This window comes from Asparagus officinalis, chromosome 5, assembly GCF_001876935.1.
Source record: "Asparagus officinalis chromosome 5, Aspof.V1, whole genome shotgun sequence".
Lineage (NCBI taxonomy): Eukaryota > Viridiplantae > Streptophyta > Magnoliopsida > Asparagales > Asparagaceae > Asparagus > Asparagus officinalis.
The window spans coordinates 127,895,888-127,922,502 of record NC_033798.1 but is presented as its reverse complement, the minus strand read 5'-3'; the positions used below and the strand labels follow the sequence as shown (position 1 = coordinate 127,922,502).

Below are 26,615 nucleotides of genomic sequence, written 5' to 3'. Positions count from 1 at the left end.
CAAAAATACAATTATTTCTGATGAGTTTTCATATTTTAAAAAACGTTTAGTAACACTATCAACTATATTTTTCTCGATATATTGTCAACTTAACAATTATTCAGTCAATATCATTCTAGTAACTTCAACCTATAGGGTTTTTAATATATATGAGCGGCCCTGATTGAAGACAAATTCAAAGATTAATCTCCGTTATAGATAAAAGTCCAATGTGTGTGATTCCGACTAAATTAAAGATTGGATTTTTACAAGTGAACTCATCTTACCACAACTTCTATCATTGTCTTTACTAATCATGGTCTAAAGTTTTTACCCTCCACAAATATTTCTATCCATCCAAAATAAATAATCCTCAAACTCATTAGAAGTTCACCCGCTTTCCAAAGGGCCAAAAAACTACCACACATAAAGCCTCAAAGAAAAAAAAGGAGAAAAGTAACTGACATCATCCTTAGACAAATCCGAAATTCTACTGTTCATCTTTCTTTTTCTTCTTCCCTTGGTTCTTGTTTGCAGAATTAATGTGAACCCATCAGGTAAATTTTCTTAAGCATTGTCTTAATGCGGACTATCTGCTGATGGCATCACATGGACCCTCGACAATCACCTTATGAGAAGGGGTGTCACGTGATACAACTTCTCCTAAGGCCTCTGATCACACATTACCTATCAAGATGGAGGCTAAGAAATACTGGACATAATCTTTGACATACAAGAAATACTGGAAAGCCCATACGCCTTGTTTGATATGCGAGAAGGGGTTGGAATGGAATGATCATTCCATTTCTCATTCATGCATACCAAAAACATCATCTTTTTGGAACCTAGAAATCCTATCCCACTGCTCATCCATTCTTACGTTTATATAGTGGGAATAAACATTACTAAAGAGATGCTATGGGGAATTCCACTTAAACAAATTAAAATAAGTTTCAAATATACCATGATTGATTATTAATTATCCAATACCAAAAATGAAAATATTATCATTCCCCTTTCATCCTCTAATCGCACACAAACATAATAATGGAAACAAGTATTACATTTCCACATTTATTCCATTCATTTCCTTACTTTATTCCCATTCTTGTTTCGATTCCCACATAACAAACGAACTCAGGTCATTCCAGGCTTGGTTGCAACCAACTTGCAGCAGCATTGCCTGGTTCATGCGAGGATAGAGGAGAATGTAACCATCTAGATGAAAGTATATTTAAAATAATGGCCTGTAATCCTACAGTCTGAAGTAGTAGGTTTTTCCCCTCACTGAACGAAGGCAGTGAATTTAGAATATACGTAATAGCATGCCAAAAAACACTAGCACTGTCGCACAAAAAGGAAAGCATATTTTACAGCAGAAAGATACTTTTCAACATTTGAGTTGATCAAACTACAACCATATAATTAAATGAAGGAAAAATAATCACCAATAGCTTGATCTTTTAAGAAAAGATCGCCAAACTAGTTCAGAATGGACTAAGGGTCGGAGACAATGATGCAGTTACAGACATATAAAATACAATTCAATTCAATGCAACTATATTATATAACACCCATTTCAGTTGGAAAACACAAAACATAGATCACCCAAAAAAATTCATTCTGATGCTCATAAAAATTAAACCAAAAAAAAAAAGAAATTAAGCATACCTGGGATTAGGATTTCCCTTGACAATTTTCTGTCCGTACTTGCGCCACCTATATCCATCACCTATATGTGCTGCATCAAATGCACTATGCACAACAATCTTTGGTTCCTTTATCATTTTAAGGACTGGTGCTGAGTAAGGCACAATGCTTTGTGTCTCAATGAGCCTGTTTTTCAGACAACAGATAGTCCTTAGCACACCTGTCAATGCAAGAAACTATACTTCATGGAACATTATTATTATAAATTACCTTCTTTTTGGATATGGTTCATTGGCATTTTCCTCCTCGGTATTAACTGCAGCATCCCCTTCACAATCACTAGAACAAAACAATTGCCGTTCAGGGGTACCGTTACCAGAATTATGGTCTGCCTTTGATGTCAAAGGTTCCGATTCATAAACTTGACTGCTTGGAAGATCTAAGGTTTCATTCTCTCCAGAAGGCCCAACAGACTGAACCCCTTTCTCTTCCATGGATTTCATCTTTTGAGGTGGGTCATGGTTGTGCTCACCTCTGTAAATTATTTCTGTTTCTTGACCATCTGGACAACGCTCGACCTTCTTCTTAGCAGAACAATTTATGTTTGTGCATCTGTAGTAGCTGCGTGATCTATCACCACCTTTAACCTGCTTCTGACCATACTTCCGCCAGTTGTATCCATCATAAGAACTTGTCTTGATTTGAGTAGATTGAGACTTTTGTTCAGATGGAGGAGGTCGCACCGTCTCCGGGGTAGAGACGTCGTTCTCAGGTACAGATGGAGGCTTCTGTTGCAATGGTTCAGGGTCGACAGATGCAGAGTGTGAAGGACTAACTAATGCTTCTGATGAAGGAGGATACGCTGCTTGAAGTTGCATATGTGCCTGAGCTGTAACTGTGGCCAAGACTGCTTGATGGGTCATTGCAATCTGCCCCTGAAAGAACAGATATTTACATGTAGCACCTCAAACTTTTAAAATTTAAGTATCGTTTAGGAGAACGACAATGCAATGAGATAAAGCCAACGGAACTTTCACTCCACAGAGTAACCACAGAATGAACTAGAATGGTTAAATGTTAAAAACAAAATATCAAAAAGAAAAAGTAACAATAACTCACCCAAAAAAATGGAAAAAGAAAAATAGCTGCTAGCCTCCTCTTGTATGTAGAAATCATAAAAAGAAAGACCATTTGCATGTACAAATGACAATATCACAAGTTCACAAGCATCATTTTGGATGATGGATATGAATGATAGATAAAGCCAATGAAAGTATGGAACTACCATTCTACAAAGAACCATCCAGCCAAGTTTGTGTGGTCACAAATAAAATACAAAGAAAATATAGCTAGCATTATGGAAACAAAAAAGACAAAAAAAAAAAACAGAAAGATAAAGACAGCTTCCTGTTTGACAGAAGGAGAAGATCAGGCTTAGTTTCGTAGCAGAATCAGATCAAAGAGAATAGAAACATATTTCCCTTTTTCATTGTTTCTAGAAAGTTTCTCTTTCCTCCCATCTAAAATTGCAGTTATAATTTCAGGTGTGGGAGATTGATTTGACAAGGAAAAATAAATGCTCTAAGATCACAAAGCCATACATAGTTACCAAACATACTTCACTGATTTTTGCCCATAAAATCCCTTAATGCATCATCAAATTGTCTGCAATTCAAGAAGTCTAAACATTGAAAACTTGCAAATTCCTTGTTGAAGGAATGCAACTAACAGAAATATCAAACACTTCAATCCGAAATGATAATTGGAAAGAAATTGGTTTTCACTTTTCACCGTACTCGTGGGCATTGTTAGTCTAAGTGTAGACCAAAAGCTGAAGCCGAAGCTAGAATCAGGAAGATGAAGTAAAACGAAGGAAACAGAAAAACTGCAGTACGGTTGACCGCGGTGATCTCGACGGTCGACCGTGAACGTGCACGAGACAGGAAAAAGTCTCTGGACTTTTTCCGGTCGACCGCGGTGGTCTCGACGGTCAACCGCGCCTGGACCCTGGAGATAAGTCTCTGGACTTTTTCTGGTCGACAGCGGCAGAAGGTCCGGTCGACCGCGAAAACCCTGTAAGCGCAGTCTGGGTTCTGTCGTTTATCCGGTCGACCGCAACTGGTTCGGCGATCGACCGCGAGTCGAGCTGGCAGTTTCCTAAACTGTTTTGGATTCTGTGTTGATTCAGATTGATATAAATACCCAAATATTTTTAGGGTTTATTAGACCATCAGAAACTACCTGAAAGTGAGTTTTTAGAGAGAGAATCTCAAAGAGATTAAACCCTAGTTTGAGTGCTTGTATTCCTTTTTCAATTAATCAAAGAATTGTGTGGTATGATTCCCGAGGATGTAGGCACGTTGTCAAACCTCATTAAATCTGTGTGTTCGTCTCTTTTACTATTCCTGCAAGTTTTAATCTTTATTTGTGGTGAATTTCTTTCTTGCTTAACTTTCTAACAAGATCCGGAAGGGTAAGTGTTCGATTTGACTGTTTCGAATCCCCAACAACTGATATCAGAGCTTCGTTCATCAATTTGTGAGAAAGCCATGGCATAGGAAATCAAATCTAAGATTGAGAAGTTTGACGGTTCAGACTTCGCCTACTGAAAGTCTCAGATGGAGGACTATCTGTACCAGAAGAACTTATATCGCCCGTTGATGGGTAAGGATAAGGGACAGAAGAAAGAAGAGTCAGACAATGATTGAGAGATACTGGATAGGAAGGCTCTAGGACAAATCCGATTATCGTTCGTCAAGACAGTAGCCCAAAATATCTTGAAGGAGAAGACGACGGTAGGGCTTATGAAAGCGCTCGCGAAGATGTACGAGTAACCGTCTGCAGCAAACAATGTGCATCTGGTAAAAACTCTTTTCAACCTCAAGATGGCAGAAAGACGATCCTTCATGATGCACCTCAGCGAGTTCAACATGATTGTTGATCAGCTTATCTCCGTAAACATCACGTTCGATGACGAAGTGCAGATCATTTTATTACCGTTGCAGTTACCGGATAATTAGGCAGGTTGTGTGACGGCAATCAACAATTTAGCGGGGAAGGAAAAACTGAAGCTGAGTGAGGTGGTTGACATGATTCTATCCGAGGAGGTCAGAAGAAAATCGTCTGAATCAGAAGGTTCAGGTTCAGCTCTAAGTTTCGAGCAAAGAGGCATAAACCAGAAGAAAGAGAACCAGAACAGGAATCGGTCGAGGTCGAAGTCGAAGAAGAGGTCGAATTCGAAGGTTAGGTTTATCAAATGAAAGTGTTGGAACTGCAGCCATGAGGGTCATATGTCTTCAGTCTGTAAGAGTCCAAAGAAGGATGCGAGTGAGCCTCCAGAATCCAAAGAAGGATGCGAGTGAGCAGAAGGCTCATATTGTGCAGGATGCATTGATCCTTGCTATGGACATCGATTCAGATTCTTGGATCATCGACTTAGGAGCCTCTTTCCACGCCACTGCTAATAAGAAGCTTCTTCAGAATTATGTAGCAGTGGACTTTAAAAAAATATATTTGGGGGACAATGAGGCCTGTAATATTGTTAAAAATGACGATGTGCAGATTCAGATGAATGACTCTAAGTGAAACTTGAAGAACGTGAGACACGTACCGAAACTGAAGAGGAATCTTGTTTCGATGGGACAGCTTGGAACAGAATGCTATGTTTCGACATTCACAGGGGATTCATGAAGAATCTCCAACGGTACAATGGTAGTTGCCCGAGACAACAAATTAGGGACTCTTTACCTCACCTCACATGCGAATAACACCATCGCAATTACAGTTGACAAAGAGAGTACAGATTTCTGACACAATAGGCTAGGGCACATGAGCGAGAAGAGGATGAAGATCTTACATTCACATGGAAAGCTAACCGGGATCGACTCCGTAGAAGTCGGGGTTTGTGAAGACTGTATCTTTAAAAAACAGAAGGTTAGTTTTTAAAAGGGTGGAAGGCCACCTAACGCTCAGAAGCTAGAGTTGATTCATACAGATGTATGGAGTCCAGCCAGTGTGTCTTTTTTTGACGGTTCGAGATACTATGTCATTTTTATCGACGATCACTCGAGGAAGGTGTAGATTTACTTCATAAAGCACAAGTCGGGGTGTTCGGAGTCTTCAAGAAGTGAAAGACCATGGTGGAGAACGAGACAGATCTGAAGGTGAAGTGTCTGAGATCAAACAATGATGGAGAATACGAGCTGGAGGAGTTCAAGAGGTTTGTGCTACGAATGATATTCGTTTAGAAAAGACTACTCCAGGGACGCCGCAGCAGAACGACATTGCGGAGAGGATGAACAGGATCTTGACGAAACGTGCCAGGAACATGCGATTACATGCAGGTCTGCCTAAGATATTTTGAGCGGATGCGGTGCATACGACAGATTACCTTATCAATCATGGGCTACCAGTTCCATTGGATTTTAGGATTCCAGAGGAGGTTTGGAGTGGAAAGAAGATAAATCTCTCACACTTACGGGTATTTGGTTAATTGGTTGTGTGGCTTATGTTCATATCAGTGACCATGTCAGGGACAAGCTAGAGGCTAAGTCACAGAAGTGCACATTTATTGGATAATATATTGATGAGTTCGAGTATCGTCTTTATGATGAGAAAAACAGAAAGATCATCAGGAGCCGAGACGTCATATTCAATGAGAGGGTGATGTATAAGGACAGGAAAAATACCAAGGATAGCCAAAACAGTGGGAGCAGCACTTCGGATGCAGGTGGATCTGAGTACATGGATTTAGAGAAATTTCCAGATAAGAGTGATGATGTTTGTTCTGACCGAAGAACGAAGGAGGTTCTGGGTGCAGAAGCAACTAACCAGGACGTGGAGCTTAGAAGGTCATCCAGGGTACCCAAACCGAATCCTAGATATCTTTTATCTCTTGATTACTTATTGTTAACAGATAGCGATGAACCGGAATGCTATGAGGAGGGAATGCAAGTGAGTGAATCTCAGCAGTGGGAGCATACGATGCAGAAGGAGATGGATTCTCTACTCACCGACGAGACATGAGAGTTAGACCAGCTACCTGCACAGAAAAAGATCTTGCATAACAAATGGGTCTACCGGGTCAAGCAGGAGAGTGATGGAAGCAAGAGGTTTAAGACCAGATTAGTAGCAAAGGGATTCCAACAGCGGGAAGGAGTGGACTACACGAAGATATTTTTTTCTATTGTGAAGCTCAACCATCCAGGTGGCGTTGAGCTTGGTGACTGCAGAAGACATCTTCCTTGAGCAGTTAGATGTGAAGACTATCTTTTTTCATGGTGACTTGAATGAAAAAATCTACATGAAGCAACCTGTTGGCTTCATTGAAGAAGAAAAGGGAGAGATTGTGTGCAAGCTTAAGAAGAGCTATATGGTTTGAAACAGGCTCCGAGACAGTGGTACAAAAAAATTGATAACTTCATGCGAAGCAATGGCCACAGAAGATGCAATTCGGATCATTGCTGCTATTTCAAGAGGTTCGAGTCCAGTTTTATTATATTGTTATTATATATTAATGACATGTTAGTAGTAGGACCGTGTTTAGAGGAGATAAACAGTTTGAAGAAATAGCTTGCAAAGGAGTTTGTAATGAAGGGTCTGGATGCAGCGAAATAGATTCTAGGGATGCGAATCAGTAGGGATGAAGCTGAAGGGACATTAAGGTTGAACCAATGTGAATATATCGAGAATGTACTTCAGAGGTTTAATATGCAGAATGCTAAGATTGTTAGCATGCCCATTGAAAGTCAGTTCAAATTATCTGAGGAGCAATCACCTAAGACGGATGCAGATAGAGAGTATATGAGCAGGATGTCATGTTCTTCGGCCATTGGGAATCTCAGGCACGCGATGGTTTGCACGAGACCGGACATTGTCCATGTAGTGAGAATTGTGAGCAGGTTTGTAAGCAATCCAGAAAAACAGTATTGGGAGATCGTGAAGTGGATATTACGATACTTGAGAGGGATAACGAACAAACCACTATGTTTCAGGAGGAAGGAGTTGGTGCTGCAAGGATACGTGGATGCGGATTTCGCCGGTGATCATGATACGAGACGAAGCACCACTGAATATGTTTATATCTTAGTGTCGACAGCAGTGAGTCGAGTCTCACGTCTAAAGAAGATCGTGACTATCTACAACCGAAGCTGAGTATGTCGTGGTGACTGAAGCAAGAAAGGAAATGATTTGGTTGAACGGGTGTTTGGAAGAGTTGGATCTGAAGCAATGGAGAGGAATTCTATACTGTGATAGCCAGAGTGCTATACATCTTGCCAAGAATCCAATATATCATGCCAGAACGAAGCATATCGACGTACGATATCATTTCATACGCTCGCTGATTGAAGACGAAAAATTACACTTAATGAAGATTTTGGGAAGTCAAAATCCGACGGACATGTTGACGAAGGCAGTCACCATTGAGAAATTAGAGTTGTGCATAACTTCAGTTGGCCTTCACGAGTAGAAGATGAAGGCGAAGCTACACTAGGAGGATCGGTGAGATCGTCGGGATATTGATGATTGAAGAAAGTATTTTTCGGGGAGGAGAAGATACTTGCGAAAAAAGGAAGAGTTCGGGTGAACTTGCTGATGACGCTTTGGTCTCCAAGTGAGAGATTGTTAGTCTAAGTATAAACCCAAAGTTAAAGCCGAAACTAAAATTAGGAAGATGAAGCAAAACGAAGAAAACAGAAAAACTACAGAACGATCGATCGCGGTGGTCGGCGGTCGATCGCGAACGTGCATGAGGCAGGAAAAAGTCTCTGGACTTTTTCCGATCGACCACGACGGTTGGTGCGGTCGACCGCGCCTGGACCCTGGAGCTAAGTAAGTCTCTGGACTTTTTCCGGTTGACCGCGACAGAAGGTCCGGTCGACCGAGAAAACCCTGTAAGCGCAGTCTGGATTTTGTCGTTTATCCGATCGACCACGACTGGTTCGGCGGGCGGCTGCGAGTCGAGCTGGCAGTTTCCTAAACTGTTTTGGATTCTATTTTGATTCAGATTGATATAAATACCCAAACATTTTTAGGGTTTATTAGACCATCAGAAACTATCTGAAAGTGAGTTTTTAGAGAGAGAATCTCAGATAGATTAAACTCTAGTTTGAGTGCTTGTATTCCTTCTTCAATTAATCAAAGAATTGTGTGATGTGACTCCCGAGAACGTAGGTACTAGGCACGTTGTGTTGTGCGCCGCGGAAGCCCTAAATTGACAAATCGAAGGCACACACAAGACAATAGTAGACCACAAACCAATGCAAGCCAACCAATCACAGCACAAACACAAGATATACGTGGTTCGGCAATATGCCTACGTCCACGGCACAAACACAAGATATACGTGGTTCGGCAATATGCCTACGTCCACGGGGCAAGGAGAGGGAAGCTTTACTATTCAAATCAAAGGGGAGTACAAGTTAGGGTTACAAATCTTACCCAAAACCCTCAAATAATACCAAAAGATCTCTCAAATAGACTCCAACAATAGAAGCCCTCAAATCTCCCTTTTCTCAGCTCAAAATCACCCAACCTCTAACCCTAAAAACGAGTTTAGGATATTTATACAACTCCCAAGCGAAACGGGTCTGGAAACCTGAACCAACTGAAACCCGCTTCGTCGGTCGACCGGGTCGGTCGACCGCGATCAATTCCGGTCGACCGACCCGGTCGACCGACCACCTCCAGCAGAACCCCGAAAGAATCCAGAGAGCCGTCGGTCGACCGGGCCGGTCGACCGACCTCCTTGTGCACGAATCCGGTCGACCGGACCGGTCGACCGACGCCTGTTTTGCCTGATGCTGCTGCTGATGCTGATTTTCCTGTAATTCCTTCAATTCTCCACCTCGACGAATGTTTCCATCAAAACTGAGCCGATACCCCCAAACAATCTCAAACCGGCTGCATCTGCAAGACTGCCTACGTATCCTCTTGCCCAAGGAATCAAGCCGAACGTAGTTCATCCAAATGGCCGCCAACGACCTCAACAACGAAGAATATTCAATAAGCTTAAACAATGACCAAACTTCACACCTGGTACGACTTTGGTCAACATATCAGCAGGATTGTCCTTAGTGTGGACCTTCTCCAACGTGACATCACCATCATCCAATACGTCACGTACAAAATGAAATCTGACATCAATGTGCTTCGTGCGAGCATGGTAGACTTGGTTCTTCGCCAAATAGATAGCTGACATACTATCACAATGTACCTGAATGGTCTCCTGTGCAATCCCCAAATCATCCAACAAGCCATGTAGCCACAAAGCCTCCTTCACTGCTTCAGTCACCGCCATATATTCCGCCTCCGTAGTAGAAAGCGCCACTGTAGACTGAAGAGTGCATCGCCAACACACCGGTGCACTAGCCAATGTAAAAACATAACCTGTAGTGGACCGACGCTTATCAAGATCTCCAGCATAGTCAGAATCCACGTAGCCAACACAATCCTGCCCTGTCTCATCATTCTTCGCAAATATCAACCCAACATCCACGGTACCCTTAATATACCGTAGAATCCACTTCACAGCCTCCCAATGCCCCTTCCCGGGGTTGTGCATGTACCTAGATACCATGCTCACAGCCTGTGACAAATCTGGCCTCGTACACACCATAGCATACATCAAGCTACCCACTGCGCTGGCGTATGGAATCTTGAACATGTAGTCCCTATCCTCTACTGAAACTGGTGACATCAAAGCTGAAAGCTTAAAGTGGGAAGCTAATGGAGTACTCACCACCTTGGTATTACCCTCAAAGCTGAATTTCTTCAGCATCTTCTACAAGTAACTCTTCTGTGTAAGCTTCAATCTCCCCTTCACCCTGTCTCGCTCAATCTCCATACACAGTATCTTCTTAGCCTCTCCCAGATCCTTCATCTCAAACTCAGATGACAACTCCTTTTTCAGTTTCCCAATAGCTGAAGTGTTCCTGGAAGCTATGAGCATATCATCAACATACAATAACAAATAAATATGCTCACCATCCTGTAGCTTGCGCATATAAACACACGGGTCATAAGGGCTCCTCGTGTATCCTCGGCCAATCATAAAGCTATCAAATCTCTTATACCACTGTCGCGGTGATTGCTTCAGTCCATACAGAGATTTTCTCAATTTGCACACCAAATCTTCTCTTCCTGCAGCTTTAAACCCCATTGGTTGTGTCATGTAGATCTCCTCATCTAAATCTCCATGTAGAAAGGCCGTCTTCACGTCCATTTGGACCAAATCTAAGTCCAGTTGTGCCACCAATGCCAATAGTATCCGAATAGATGAATGCTTCACAACGGGTGAGAACACCTCGTTGTAATCAACACCCTCAAGCTGTGCATATCCCTTGGCAACCAATCTGGCCTTGAATCGAATGTCCCCAATAGAAGATCCCCCTTTCTTAGCATACACCCACTTACAACCAATAGCTTTCTTACCCTTCGGTAGCTTTGCAAGTTTCCAAGTGTCGTTCTTCTGAAGAGATTGCATCTCCTCCTCCATAGCATTCCTCCACCTAATGGAATCAGGGCTGGACTCTGCCTCCCTGAATGTGGCAGGAATCAAATCATCAACGACCTCCACCGATAAAGCATATGCCACCATGACATCATCATATCTAGCTGGCCGACGAATCTCTCTCCTCGGTCTGTCTGCTGCAATAGACCCCTGAGCATGACCCTGCTCCTGAGTCTCACCATCCACTGTATCCTCCTCATGCCCGACTGTCATCTCATCTCCTTCATGTGTCACCTCTGTAGGAGTCTCAATAGGAACAGTGCTAACTGGAGTGGGTGGAGTCACATCATACTCCACCTGCTGCGATATCCTCTCTGTCTGATCTTCCTCCACCTGCTGAGGAACTCGAGGCTTCATCATGTATGCCTCATCGAATGTGACATCTCTGCTAATGATCATCTTCTTATCTTGTGGATCCCATAACTTGAAGCCTTTTACACCTTCTCTAAATCCCACAAAGATAGCCTTCCTCGCTCTCGGATTCAACTTCCCATCACTAACATGGAAATAAGCTGGACACCCAAAAATCCGAAGAGTCTCATAATCACTAGCCACAGAACCAGACCAACGCTCCAAAGGAGTCTTCCCCTCTATCGCAGTGCACGGCAACCTGTTAATGAGATGGCTCGCATAAACTAACGCCTCGGCCCAAAAAGATCTAGCCAATCCACTCTGCGTCATCATACATCGCACCTTCTCCAGCAAGGTACGGTTCAACCTCTCTGCCACCCCATTCTGTTGCGGTGTCTCTCTAACTGTGAAGTGTCTTCTAATGCCGTGATCCCGGCAAAACTGCAGAAATGGATCACTCTTATACTCTCCACCATTGTCTGAACGAAGAGTCTTCACCTTTCTACCTGTCTGCAGCTCCACTTTCTTCTTCCACTCCACAAATATATCCAGGACCTCATGTTTATGCTTCATGGTATATACCCAATTCCTCCTGGAATAATCATCAATGAAAGTGACGAAATAGTTTGCCCCACCAAGCGATGTGTGCTTAGAAGGGCCCCAAACATCTGTGTGAATGTAGTCTAATATACCTTGGGTGTTGTGAATTGCGGTGCCAAACTTCACTTTAGTCTTCTTCCCAAGTATGCAATGCTCACACATATCCATCTTGCAGGTCTTTGCACCTTTCAATAGCCCCTGTTTTGCCAATGACTGAAGGGACTTTTCACCTGTGTGTCCAAGCCTCATGTGCCATAGTGTGGTAGTGTCCTCCTCTGTGGTAATAGAAGCTGCCAGACCCCCTGTAACTGTCTTGCCCTTCAAGTAGTATAAGTTGTTTTCCCTGACACCTCGCATCACCACCATAGAACCCTTCATGACCTTCAAACTAGCATCTTCTAAGATCACTCTATAACCGGATGCCTCCAAAGTCCCAAGAGAAATGAGGTTCTTCGTCAACTGTGGCACGAACCTCACATCTTTCAATTCCCTAGTCACCCCATCATGCATTCTGATTCTGACTGAGCCAATCCCACTAATAGGACAAACGTGATCGTTCCCCATGAGCACCACGTCTCCTCTCTTCAACTCCTCAAAGTTGGTAAACCAATCCCTCTTGGGGCAAATGTGAAATGTGGCTCCCGAATCAAGCATCCACTCCGAAGAGTCGGCATAACAAACTGACGGCAGTACGGGACAAGAATAACCGGAAGAATCTGAATCTGAAATGTCGCCAACAACCTTAGCAACATTAACCTCTGAAGCTTGTACAGCTTTCCCCTTTTGCTTCCCGGCTCTATCCTTCAACTTTGGGCACTCATTCTTCCAATGTCCCTCTTCTTTGCAAAAGGCACATTGATTTCTACCAACACTTTTATGGCCACCCCTATTCTTTGATTTTGAGCGGTTGAACTTTTGACGATTTGGACTACGGCCACGAACTGCTAATGCATCACCCGATGCCTTCTCAGAGGGCTCACCATCATTCTTCCTCAGCTCATAGTTCACCAATGCCGAGGTTACCTCCTTGTACATTTTTTATTGTTTTTGGATATAAAGAAATGCCGAAGTTTTCAACAAGAAGAACTTCACAACAGATGACCTTGTTGCTTATATTCTTCATTCTCTTCATCTCTGGACGTGCCTCTCTATTAAATAAACATTAGTGAAGCTAAATTTTCTTTTGGATGATCCTCACTTTCCACTCCCCTAGAAGAGGATTGATGGAAATGAGGAGGGAGAGGCAAGCTAGTGGCTCGAGGATGGCGTATAGTAGTCCGATGATACCGAGTACTTAAGTTAGCTTCTATTATTATTATTATCATCTTGATCTCTGTAATTTGTTTGTAATTAATACCTTCTTTTGTTGCCCAGGGGCTGCAGGAGAAGTCTAATTTCTACGTGGTTTTCTATTTAGTGGATTGTCAATTAGGTTGTATTGTGCTTGTGATGAGTGGCGACTATCTACTTTCCTCACCCTCACAGAACTCTTCTTGACGTAAGGTCTTCTATAGGCTTAGAAATTTTGTTCTCCTATCGATTGCTTTGTATGTTTCGAAGTTTAATATACATTGGTGCTTTGCTTTATTTTTACCTCAAAAAATAAAGAAGCTAAATTGACAAATCGAAGGCACACACAAGACAATAGTAGACCACAAACCAATGCAAGCCAACCAATCACAGCACAAACACAAGATATACGTGGTTCGGCAATATGCCTACGTCCACGGGGCAAGGAGAGGGAAGCTTTACTATTCAAATCAAAGGGGAGTACAAGTTAGGGTTACAAATCTTACCCAAAACCCTCAAATAAGACCAAAAGATCTCTCAAATAGACTCCAACAATAGAAGCCCTCAAATCTCCCTTTGCTCAGCTCAAAATCGCCCAAACTCTAACCCTAAAAACGAGTTTAGGGTATTTATACAACTCCCAAGCGAAACGGGTCTGGAAACCTGAACCAACTGAAACCCGCTTCGTCGGTCGACCGGGTCGGTCGACCGCGATCAATTCCGGTCGACCGACCCGGTCGACCGACCACCTCCAGCAGAACCCCGAAAGAATCCAGAGAGCCGTCGGTCGACCGGGCCGGTCGACCGACCTCCTTGTGCACGAATCCGGTCGACCGGACCGGTCGACCGACGCCTGTTTTGCCTGATGCTGCTGCTGATGCTGATTTTCCTGTAATTCCTTCACGTTGCCGATCCTCGTTAAATCTGTGTGTTCGTCTCTTTTACTATTCCTGCAAGTTTTGATCTTTATTTATGGTGAATTTCTTTCTTGCTCAACTTTGTAACAAGGTCCGGAAGGATAATGGTTCGATTTGACTGTTTCGAATCCCCAACAGGCATAACACAGGATATAGACTAAAAACTCAAGCAATCCCATCATAATTAGCTGGGCTGCAAGCCTTCTATAATCTAACTCCCCCTTTCATGTAATATAAGCATAGCCAAGAGCCAGAAAATAATCCGTATGGTAATATTGGCAGCAACTATACAGATCAGAGTACCAAAATTCCAAAATTAATTGAACTGGTCTCTTCTTCCTTTTTTTTCCTTCTTTAATGGGTGAGTATCGTGTTGTTGTGAGATGCTGGGGTCGTTAAGGTTTCTGAGAACCAGAACCTTTCTAGAGATTTCGGATTTGCCTATGGAGATAAAGAGTCATCAAAGCCCTCACCACAAATCACAAGCCATCAATTCTCGGTCATGAACCCTTTTTCATCAACAATGTCTACACAAGGCAATATCCAGATTCCATAATCTCAATGAGCTTGAATCCTTTATCATGAACTCAACCAAATTTATCGCGTGGTTTGTCTCTTTTTTTTATGATTTTTCAACACTAATCCTATCCATATCATTCTAGAAATAACCAAAAATTAAACCTTCAACAGTTATCACCTAAGAAAAGACAGAAAAGAGAACTGAAGAAGCTGTAACAATCATTCTCCCTACTGCAACGCTACATGTAATTTTCAGAAAATGATAGGATATCAAATGACCAAGCAAAAAACTTATCCAAATTCAGTAAGAAATACAGACCCAGAATTCTACCAATGAAACTAATAGCTTTAACAGATGGGGTAAAAAAAAAGGCTTCGTTTTTGCTGCCAAACATTCATTTACAAAGAGAAAGGAAAGGAAAGGAAAGGAGAATCTGTACTGTTCCAAGTGAACTCAAAAAGGACATTCTTTTATAAGCATCGAGAAGCAATTATCTCAAAATAACCAACAAAAACGCACAATTAAACAAACAATTTAACGGTTTCATCCAAACTAATTTCACCCAAATCCTGCACCCAAAAAAGTTAAAAACAAATTTAGGGTTCATTACTAACCGCAAACGCCGCAGTCTCCATGATCCCCGCCGGCGCCAAGAAGCACGGCACGCAGCCCACCCACCAGCAGGTCACCAAATCGGACGGCTCCGCGCGGGCTCGCCGCCAGCGACGCCCATCACCCCGCCATCAGCTGAGAGAGACGTCCTATTTTCGGTGAGACGACGAGAAGGTTCGCAGCGCTTAGGTTTTCGCGGCGGATGACACTCACCGGCGAGGAGCAGAAGCAGCTGCTCCTGCTTCTCCTCCTCTTTCACCGGGTCCGACATCAGTTGCGGGTTTCGGGCTATCGGGTTTCGTACCGGAGAGCGGAGGGGTTGAGAGAAAGAGAGGGCGGAGGGAACTTGTTTTGGGATTGGTCCCTGTGTCGTTTGACTGAAATTGACCGAAGAAGGGGGGTAGAGAAAGAGTTGACGGCGTTAAATCGTCGTTAGATGAAAAGTAAAGGAGGTCGGTTTACTTCGGGGCCAAAGCACGGCCTCTATTTTTTTTATTTCTGGCATAGTAATTTTGTATTGAGTGTAACTACGGGGACCCAAAATATGGGACCAATGGAGGGGACAGGTGAGGTGTCCCTTTCCTATTGCATAATGAGTTGGCTGTGCCAACTCATTATGCAATAGGGAGGGGACACCTCACCTGTCCCCTCCATTGGTCTCATATTTTGGGTCCTTAAATCATTTTTCATTAAATTACATGCGTTAATCGATGGATCATTAAACTTTGAAGTGTTCGGATGGATCCCGGGGCTGTTTGGTTCGGTCAAATTTTTATGAATCATTCAGTTTTAAAATAAAAAGTTGACATGGCAGTCTACTTTAGAAACTGCCATTTGGCTTAACTGTTTATTATAAATTTTCAAAACTGTCATTTGGTTTAACTTTTTTTTTTAAATATCTTTCTTAAAAGCCGACATGGCAGTCTACTTTAGAAAGCCCAAATCCTTTTTTTAAGCTCGAAAATAGGCTAGAAATCTGATAACTCATTATTTACTCTCACAACTCCCTAAATTATTTGGCAATGAAACAAACATGAGTTTTGGATATGCTTTCCTATTTTCACTTCATCATTCCATATCAAACATAAGTGATGGATTCCTTTGAGATCCTTTTTTTTTTTTTTTTTGAAAATGGTTATTTGCCTTAAAATTTATTTCCATTATTTTATGAAAACGAACCAAACAGACTCCTAGAGTCCTTTTGGTACACATTCAATATCTCTCGATTAGTTCCATTGTACATTGGTTTACGGTTTATATTTTAAGAGAAATAAGTTAATGTCAGTGAAGCTCATTATTCTTCGAGCAGCGTCCGTTGTTGAACTAATATTTTAGTGCTACTTTCATATACAACGAATATAAACGGAAATTTCGTTATTAGTTTGTCTTGAAGTCAATACAAAGTAACAGACTTCATCTTATTATCCTAAGTAATATAAGACGTGGAGGCTTTTATTTATTTATTTATTTATTTATTTCCAATTAGATAGATTTTCAGATGTCCAAGTCTCCAAGATTATAAAATACTACTCAAGAGAATTTTTAAAGTTACTAAGAATCTCATGCTAACTTGAGCACCACCTCAGGGCCTCAGGCTACTCTCGTGCTCGTCCTTCTCCGTTGCAAAGTATATTAAAAAAAAAAGAAAACAATTAATGAATACTCCTCGTAATGGCAATAGAATCACTTTAACCGATGAACCTTTTAAGACAAAAGACAAAAGACAAAAGACAATATAAAACTTCAACCCTTTTGTTCTCAATAATTAATGTTATTGTCTATTATCACTTGAGTTGATTATGTCCTTGGTTTCTGAGCGGCTCAAACATTATATACGTGGTTGAATGGTTACGCTAACCTTCCCTAAAAACAAATGGTTACGCTAAACTTTGTTTGGTTTTGACAGCAATAATAAATAATTAATGATATAATTTATTTCGTCACATATATTAAGAGACGTCATTAACTCTATTAAAGAGAACTTTGGCGTAATCACTCAAGTTTATGCAAAAATCACTTTATTGGCAAGATGAAGCAAATTCAAAGTTTATGTGGCAAGGATTTCTAATTTCTCAGTTTATCTTTGTTCGGGGGAAAAAAATTCTCACATGAAAATCCATAAGCTTTGCAATAAGAGTGGCACTACAGGCACACCCTTAGCCACACTCTCAGCCACACCCCTCACCTGCTACAGTGCAGGGGACCCCACTTGAGATTTTTTAAGTGCCTATAATGTTATTTTTGCAATAAAAGCAACTAGCGAGAAAAACAACACTCTTGCATGGAAATTCTATGGAGTAACAGCAAGAAACGGATGACAGTTTTCGATAGAACATCCAAGATGCACAAGACCATATGAGCAACTACAATTTCCACAGCTCTGAAATCACAACAGATAGATAAATTGAAGAAGAACGGACCTGCGTGCGTCGAGGGCGAGGAAGCTCGCCTGCGGGAGGAGGAGAAGCTCGCCTGAAGCAAAGGGGCTCGCCTCGCGTTGCCTTGGTGAGCGCTGCGTGCGCGTGCGAGTGGCGAGGAAGCTCGCGCCTGGCGCTGCCTACGGGAGAGGAGAACCTGCTCGCCAGCAAGGCTCGCCTGCGAGTGCCCTTGTGTGCGAGCTCGTCTGCGGCGCCGAGGCTGGCTTCCCAACCTGCCGTCGGACGCCTCGCCCTGCGAGCAAGGCTGCACGCTGATGTGACAAGAGCTCGCTGCTCGTGATGGCCCGTAATGGTAGATCGACGCTCTGCCTCCTGCTCTGCGTGGAGTGGCAGCAGTTGGAGTCAGCTGGAGCTCGCCCTAGGTTTTCCTACACAAAGGTTCTTCCTAGCAAACAGGGAAAACCTTGGTTCCGCGATTCTGGCTGAGCCAGACGCTCTTGCAAATCGTGATTTACAAAGAGTTGGAAATTCTCTCCTCGTGTGCAGCGGCTATTTTCCTCAGACTTGCGGCATTTATTGAGAAGCCTTAAAGGTGATTCTCAGTGAGATTGAGCGGTGATTTATTAATTGAATAAATCACACTTGGTACTGTAGCAATTCTGCAGTAATATATATTTCATTTGAGATCTTCTCTTTGCAAGTTTGTAATTTCTTGTGGTTAAATAAGAAATTATTTGTGTGGCTCCCATGAACGTAGGCAAGTTTACCGAACCATGTAAATCTGTCGTCTCATTTACTTATTGTTTTATCTATGTATTCGTTATAGCTTGCATTGGTTGGTTTGAGTTTGGCGTAAACTTAAGCTAGGGTTGTTTTCTCTCGGGATTGATTTAGCTTCCGCAACAATGTGGGCGTTCCCTTGCTCCCAACATAAATAAATGTTGAGCATAGATGAAGTTCATATCAAAGATACCTCAAAATCCTGGTTGGATGAAAGTACTTTCGAGAAACTCGCAGCGCATGTAGAGGCAACCATATTCACCAGGGAGAATCAGAACCACAGGTCTTGATTCCCCAAAGCTACTGTTTCTTGCAAGCAAACTGTAGGCATAAAAAATTACCTATAGGTTCTCGCATATAGCTTGAGATAAAAAAAACGATGAATGTTACTATCCGAGTCAAGGAGGATTATCTGAGTCAAAGGAGATCATCTGATATTATAGAGAAGCTAAAAAGCACACGAAATAAGTCGGCGAAGCGTACGAGTCTGTGAAACATGCTAAACGATAAAGGAACAACTCAACCAGGAGTTGTGCTTTATCCACAAAAGGGTGAAGTACCATGTGTGTCTCATCTACTCTATGAGTGTTTTGCCTATGGAAAGTTGTAGATCTCTTCATCAGCTTTCCAACGCATCTTGGATCATCTCATTCCGAGATCGAACGAGGGAGTTAGAGCCAAAATACCCGAGACAACACAAACTGTCTCGGAAGTGCGAGACAGACTTCACTGTCTCGGAATGCGAGACAGTCATGACTGTCTCGCACCAAATGTGAAGAAGGTCAAAAGACAAAAGTTGTAGATCTCTTCATCAGCTTTCCAACGCATCTTAGATCATCTCATTCCGAGATCGGACGAGGGAGGTCAAAAGACAAAAGTTGTAGATCTCTTCATCAGCTTTCCAACGCATCTTGGATCATCTCATTCCGAGATCGGACGAGGAAGTTAGAGCCAAAATACCCGAGACAACACAAACTGTCTCGGAAGTGCGAGACAGACTTCACTGTCTCGGAATACCCGAGACAACACAAACTGTCTCGGAAGTGCGAGACAGACTTCACTGTCTCGGAATGCGAGACAGACTTCACTGTCTCGCACCAAATCTGAAGAAGGTCAAAAGACAAAAGTTGTAGATCTCTTCGTCAGCTTTCCAACGCATCTTGGATTATCTCATTCCGAGATCGGACGAGGGAGTTAGAGCTAAAATACCCGAGATAACACAAACTGTCTCAGAAGTACGAGACAGACTTCACTGTCTCGGAATGCGAGATAGTCATGACTATCTCACACCAAATCTGAAGAAGGTCAAAAGACAAAAGTTGTAGATCTCTTCGTCAGCTTTCCAACGCATCTTGGATTATCTCATTCCGAGATCGGACGAGGGAGTTAGAGCTAAAATACCCGAGATAACACAAACTATCTCAGAAGTGCGAGACAGAATTCACTGTCTCGGAATGCGAGACAGTCATGACTGTCTCGCACCAAATCTGAAGAAGGTCAAAAGACAAAAGTTATAGATCTCTTCGTCATCTTTCCAACGCATCTTGGATCATCTCATTTCGAGATCGGACGAGGGAGTTAAAGCTAAAATACCCGAGACAACACAAACTGTCTCAGAAGTGCGAGACAGACTTCACTGTCTCGGAATGCGAGACAGTTATGACTGTCTCGCACCAAATCTGAAGAAGGTCAAAAGACAAAAGTTGTAGATCTCTTCGTCAGCTTTCCAACGCATCTTGGATCATCTCATTCCGACATCAGACGAGGGAGTTAGAACCAAAATACCCGAGATAGTACAAACTGTCTCGGAAGTGCGAGACAGACTTCACTGTCTCGGCCATAGAGTTGGTTACAACACGTTTTTTGACGGTTTTTTAGCTTCATAATTACTTGAGATCATTCATAAACGTGGGGAGATGGTTACAAACTGAAAGGAGACCCACTAACATCATAAAAGGATGGTATTTAGGTAGTGGGACAAAGGTTACAAAAGGGGGCTGATTAGAGAGCACCCGATCGAGCACTTGATAGAGCAATCCAGAGCAGAGAGAGAGCAGATTTGAGTTCTTGGTGTGATTCCTTGAGATTCGAGCTTTGACTTGATCTTAAGAAGAACGATCATCTTACTTTGATAAGATCTTCGTTTCAAATTCTCACTTCGATAAACGAAGGAAGAATCATTAAGGCCCCCTTCACGATCTGTGATTCGGCAGTCCACGAGTCAAAGCACTCCCGGCACAGGCAAAGTCCCACAAAACAAGAATCGAAAGACGATTTTTATGTTATTTTCTCAAGAGTTGCAATTTTCATTTTGCTGTGTAAAAGAAGTCTTATAAAAGACTATCTCTTTTGAATTTATTGTAATCGATTGAAGATATAATGAATTCTATAGCAAAACCAACTTTTGGCGAAAACACAAACCTCTTGCCTTCATAGAAAGGATCATTTCTTAATAAAATAATATGATTCATGTAGTCGAACTAAAAAATTATGGGACAAAGGCTTTTGTTTTTGTTCTCGTTATATAAAAAAGAATCATTTACTATGTGCATCGTTATCGAAGTTGAATCCTTGATGGAAGAAGCATATGCAAGAAATGCCTGCCTGATCTTTGTGCAAATCAAGTAAATCCTTGAACTCAAAAGGAAATAACTGATTTCAGTCCCCATAGTTCTAGATGAGTGAGCTTATCCCTGAAAAAAAAAAGTACTGCGAAATTTCTAGAAAATATTAGTGGTCCTCAGATTAGCATTAGTAATTACACATGTGACCCTAGAATCCAATGGCAGGTTAACGCCGTTTGTTTCTGCTGACATGGTCTCATTGGATGTTGGATCGTGTTAGTATTAAGGTTAGAATTTTTTGGTTAGGGTTAGGGTTCGGATTCGGATTGGGGTTAAAGTTATAGCAAAGAGTACCGACTAAAGTTCCATTCTTATGAACCTAAATCCAGACACTAGTATAGCCAGTAACCTTTGTTAATTATCTCAAGTTTACTTGTGTAGATACATGGAGTCCCAAGGTCACCAGTCTAATTACATCATACCTGTACAAGAACGTAATTACTCATAGTGCACATAATGTGCTCGTCAACATCAATGCAGCTTCATCAGCATGGATCTTGAAGGAATCAAATGGTTGAAAAGTGTTCAAGACTCCTTCCTGAGAAACTTCCATCAGATGTAAAGAAAAGGTTTGAAAATAACAAAGTCAAACCGCGTCTCTCGCTTACTTTACGTACAAGTGAAGCCTCCAACTGTATATAACCTAATAAGTTAGATCTTAAGAAAACATCACAGTCTCATGTCTGTGTTGTATTCTATGAAACAACATTGATTATGCATAGTCCATATTCAGATATTGAACTTCAGATTGATTATGCATAGTCCATATTCAGATATTGAATTTCAGATAATCCGAACTCACTTGAACGCTCCGCCTTCTCCCCCTTATAATCCTTAAATGAAGTGCCAGCTAATGCCTCTTTTCATAATGTACGCAAGGAATCATCAAAATACTGAAAATAGAGTTCAGGTGGACAACTAAATAAATCTCCCCATTGATTTACTATAGACAGCCAAAAATAGGCACTAAACACCAACATATGTAAATTTTGCTTCTTGAATGTAGCAACTTGTCGAAAAGACCCTTGGTATCATCCCCTTTTGACAGTTTCTCCTCTACGTGCCCTTAGACAAACCATTACCTAACAGTGTAAGGGTTTATCCGAGTATCCGGCGGGTTTGGGTATGGATTAGACGCTACCAGATGTCCTTAGAAGCATAATGCTTGAATGTTTAACAAGCAAAAACAATAGCATTCAGACAATACAAACATGTAACATTTAGGAGAAAAACAAACTTTCTGGTAAAAATAAATAAATAAAATGCCCAATTTAACATCACAGGCAGACACATAAAGGTTCCACAAAGCAGATAAAAGAAATACCTTTCCTCCGTGTTGAAGAAAATAATGCTGTGCATGAAAACCATCATCACCAAACACAGAAATTCAGTCCTCGTAACGCAAAAGCTAATAAGAGCTGAGACGAGCAGCGAACTCACAACAAATAAATGTTGATATCCTCAGTATGCCAAAATTGTACATGTATACAAACAATGTATCAGGTGCGTCTACCAATGGGCCTGATAACTATACGAATCATTTTCTAGGTGCACCATGTGACGAGGAAAAAAATACCTCGTACAACAAATATGTGCTCATCAAATCAGACAAGTATCGGTCCAATTCCCCTCTATAAATCGGAATAGCCACCACTGTGAAGCACATAATGAGATGTTACCAAGATGTATTAATAAGATGTTTCTCATCTGTTCAGAGGTTCAAGCTGGACTTCCATCCTTCCATTTGAATTTGACTCTGAATCAATAACTGTTCTGTTTGGATGCAATAGATCGACAGAGTCATCCTCCTCACCATTCCCCAGCACCCAATTGCCTCTGAAAGAATTCCCATCTCTCCTCCTTTGCTTCCACTCCAAGTACTCCAAGTACATAGCCAAAAGCAAGCCAAACAAAACCCATAATATTAAGGCCCAAGTAAGCCCGTCAACATTCTCACTACCGTATCTGTGTCCCAAATGTTTCATTCCAGTAAAAAGAGCTACAATTCCAACTATTATAGCACTCCTTCCAGTGATAACATGAAAATACTCCCAAAGTATCCTCCTTGTAGAAGCAACCTCCCCATTAACCGGCTTTTTAGGCCTCAAATACGCATTCACTGGTTGCACACAAGCCAATATAATAGCAGCCAAACCAAATTTGACATGAACAGAAGTAACAAAAAAGCCTCTGAGCTCAGCGGCAGCAAAGAGAACGCCGAGCAATACTATAGAAATTCCAGAATACTGCAAATAAACATGAATTTGGTACCAACCATCACCTTTCACATGCTTCAAATACCTTGCTGCCATAATTCCCCCAGGAAGCAAGATTCCCCAAGCCACAAACATCATAAATCCATGAACTGCAAGAACTGGCCTCAGGTCCTGGTCAGCCTCTGCAGATCCTCGAAGCCAAAGAACTCGAACAGGCTTACTGCTAGTAACTGAATGCATATTTCTTTCGCTCAAATTTTCATCTGACCACTTTGCTCCCATTGCCCAAACAACCTTCATAGGAGTTGTAGAATCAATAATATTCTTACATTCCACCCTTCCATTACAACTAGGGTTCAAAGGGCGAGTGAACTCAAATGTAATTATCCCATTCTCCGACTTACATCTGACATAAGTTAGATTCTCTTTTGTTGGATGCACACTCATTGCATCCCTTCCATCGATCCAATAAGTACTCACCCTCCCTACTCCATTACTATCAACCCAACCCACATAAGCAAAACTATTGACCATTTCACCACCGAACCCAATTGCTACATACCCACTCTTCTTCTCACCTCGAGCAGCAACAGAAATAGAATTTGAGTCTGGAGACAAAGTCCAGAACAGCGAAACCTGTTGATCATCCAAATAAACACTGTTATTATACATATCAGAAAGACCGCCATCAACCACATCAATTTTCCAACCCATCTTCTGCTCAAACACAGAGTGATAGTAAACTTGATCTGGTGTATTTCTATCTGGTGACCAAACCAAGTCCATCGGGCTCGCCTGAACACCATGAGCATGTGACCCACCAGCATAAACAATCTCTGATGAATTTCGAGAAGTCGCATTTCCTCCAATTGGATCGGATGTAATATAGAAAGCAATGTCATGGCCAGCTTGAATAGAGAAAGTGACAGGAACTCCCCTCTCAACTCTAAGCAAAGGCGCCTCCTTTTTGTTTATATACAGAACTTTAGACGGGTTTGGAGGGTTTGGGTAGTGCAAAGCTGGTCCTGAAGTCACGACGACCGGCGTCTTACCATCACTAACGATTAGCCCCCGATCCTCTTTGTATTCCGAATCCAACGGACCAAGACAGTCATCAAACACTTCAGATACATTGAAAGCGAAGTACCCAAAAGAACTAAACTTTGGACCTCCATGATTCTGCGGCAAGTAGTAAGGCCTTAGAGCATCCGGCGGACGAATAAGCCCCATCGCCCAAATCACGGTCATATTTGCTGTTCTATCAACATAGATATCATATTTGTTATCGGTTGAATTCAACAGGCGATCAAATCGAACGAACGAAACCCCATCTCTCCGGAGACCATAAACCAATCTGGAATTATTCACCAATCCGTTAGCATCCAATCCTTGATAGGTTCTATCAGGACAGACCCCTTCCACATTTCCATCTTTGTTCAATAGACACTCACTATAATTAGTAATGTAATAATCCTCAGCAAATGGAATAGCTTCTTCGGTGAATCCAGCAACAGTGACATCCGCTCCGATCATCGAAACCGACGGCAGCTTCGGATCCGCCCACCCAAAAGCCATATAATACTGAGATTCAACAGCAGCTTCAAGCCCAATCGAGATCGAATCCGAGCCTAGACTCCATCTGAGACGAAACTTCGGTGAGATCGTGCGGCAATTCTCCATCATTGTCGGCGCCCGATGAACCGGCTTCTTCGATCGGGCGTCTCCCGGCACAGAACTCGGCGACGGGGCGGGGGAGAGGCCGGGATCTGAACTTCCGGCACCTAGGGTTGGCAAAACCACGTGGCCGAAATCTGAAGCGGATGGACTGGTCCCAAAGCCCCAAGGGACCCTGATCCGGTCGGAGGTGAGGTTAGGCAAGGAGGGACGGCTTATGGGTTTCGTTGCGGTAGCCGGCCTGCCCAGCGACCCGGGAGCGGGGGGCGCGAAGAGACTCGGGTAGCCGCGGCTGAGGTTGGCGAAGTCGTCGCCGTCGGCGCCCCACCAGACAGACCGCGTCGCGCGATCCGGGGCAGCATGTCGAACCAGTTGCGACGAGAAGGGAGCAGCCGCTGTGATTTTGGACGGTGCCTCGCGAAGCTGGTGCGGAACCTGTGAGGAAGATCTCGACTCCGACCCCGGACAGGGCGGTTGGCCCTAGTCGCAAGCCCTCGCGCCGGCGGAGGAGGCAGCGTCACCGCGAGGAGGAGAGGAGGGCGCTGGCGAGCAACGAGTGCGCCAGGCGATCGATCGGGTCGGATTCTTGGGGGGTTTCCTCTTTTTTAGGGGGGAGAAAAAGTATTCGTTTGGTGGCGTTCGAGGTTTGTTGGGAGCATGAAGCTTGATGCTTTCTCTCTCTAGTTTCTCTCTCTAGAGAAGGAGGAGGAGAGGAGGTTTCCGTAATCCTTCACTGTGCAGGGGACGGCGGTTGCTGCTGGGTTCTCTTCTCTCGTCGTGATCGATTGCAACGGGTCATGTTCGAGTTTTGGCCCGTTTTGTATTTCCGGAGGCTATATAACTTTAATTAAAGGGGTGTTTGGTTACATTTCTATAAATTATAGGAAATGTTTTCTATCCCAAATTTGATTTTCTTGTATTTCTTAAAAAAATTATAAGAAAATTTTTGAGATGTTAAAAAGTACAAGTTTTCTTATTTTTTGTATTGTGCTTGTTTGGTTCAAAACAAGAAAATGAGAAATAACTTTTGGGAAAATAGCAACATTTCCTATAATTTATAGAAATGTAACCAAACACTACCAACTTTATAGAAAAGTGAGAACTTTGTAGAAAAGAGTTAATGAGTTTTATTATTTAAATAATGAATGCGTCAGATTTCCAAGAGATTTTCTACCATTTTAGAAGGAAATCAATTTCCATAAAATTTGGTACTTTTGGGCACTTTACAGAAAACATTTCTGTAAATTTTTTTGGAGCCAAACACAGTTTATAAAAATGTATAGAAAACTCTTAATTATATAAATGTCATGCGTCAGTACTTTTGAGAAAACATTTCTCAAAAACAATACAACCAAACACCCCCTAAAAGTAAGCGAGCCCAACTTGTTTGAGCTTGACCCGTTTCGATTCGACCGAATTAAAGTTGCGTAGAGAGCACTCACCGAAAAAAGTTGTGTAGAGAGCAGCGCGGCTCGTTTTTGACCGTGATTGGGAGTTGGAATACCCACGTCAT

General features: G+C 42.3%; 2 protein-coding genes across 5 annotated transcripts in view; both read right to left on the bottom strand.

Moving 5' to 3' along the window:
• The window catches only part of LOC109841246 (probable WRKY transcription factor 4), a 24,128-nt gene extending 1,492 nt beyond the window's left edge, over nt 1-22,636 (bottom strand). For 2 of the 4 annotated variants that reach the window (XM_020410150.1, XM_020410151.1), the window contains exons 1-3: nt 15,433-15,477; nt 1,900-2,564; nt 1,651-1,815 (exon numbers count right to left, since the gene is read on the bottom strand). In XM_020410150.1, the coding sequence (XP_020265739.1) occupies nt 1,651-1,815; nt 1,900-2,564; nt 15,433-15,453 (851 nt within the window). In that variant the 5' untranslated portion in view covers nt 15,454-15,477. Of the gene's footprint in view, nt 1-1,650; nt 1,816-1,899; nt 2,565-15,432; nt 15,478-22,536 lie in introns of those variants that run through there. The other 2 variants (XM_020410153.1, XM_020410152.1) reach the window with 2 other exon arrangements.
• Nucleotides 22,360-26,615, bottom strand: LOC109842590 (cytochrome b561, DM13 and DOMON domain-containing protein At5g54830). The gene is made up of 2 exons (XM_020411446.1): nt 26,607-26,615; nt 22,360-25,537 (listed from the first exon to the last, which is right to left on the bottom strand). The coding sequence occupies exons 1-2, from the start codon at nt 26,613-26,615 to the stop codon at nt 22,916-22,918; spliced, it is 2,631 nt and encodes an 876-aa protein (XP_020267035.1). The 3' UTR covers nt 22,360-22,915.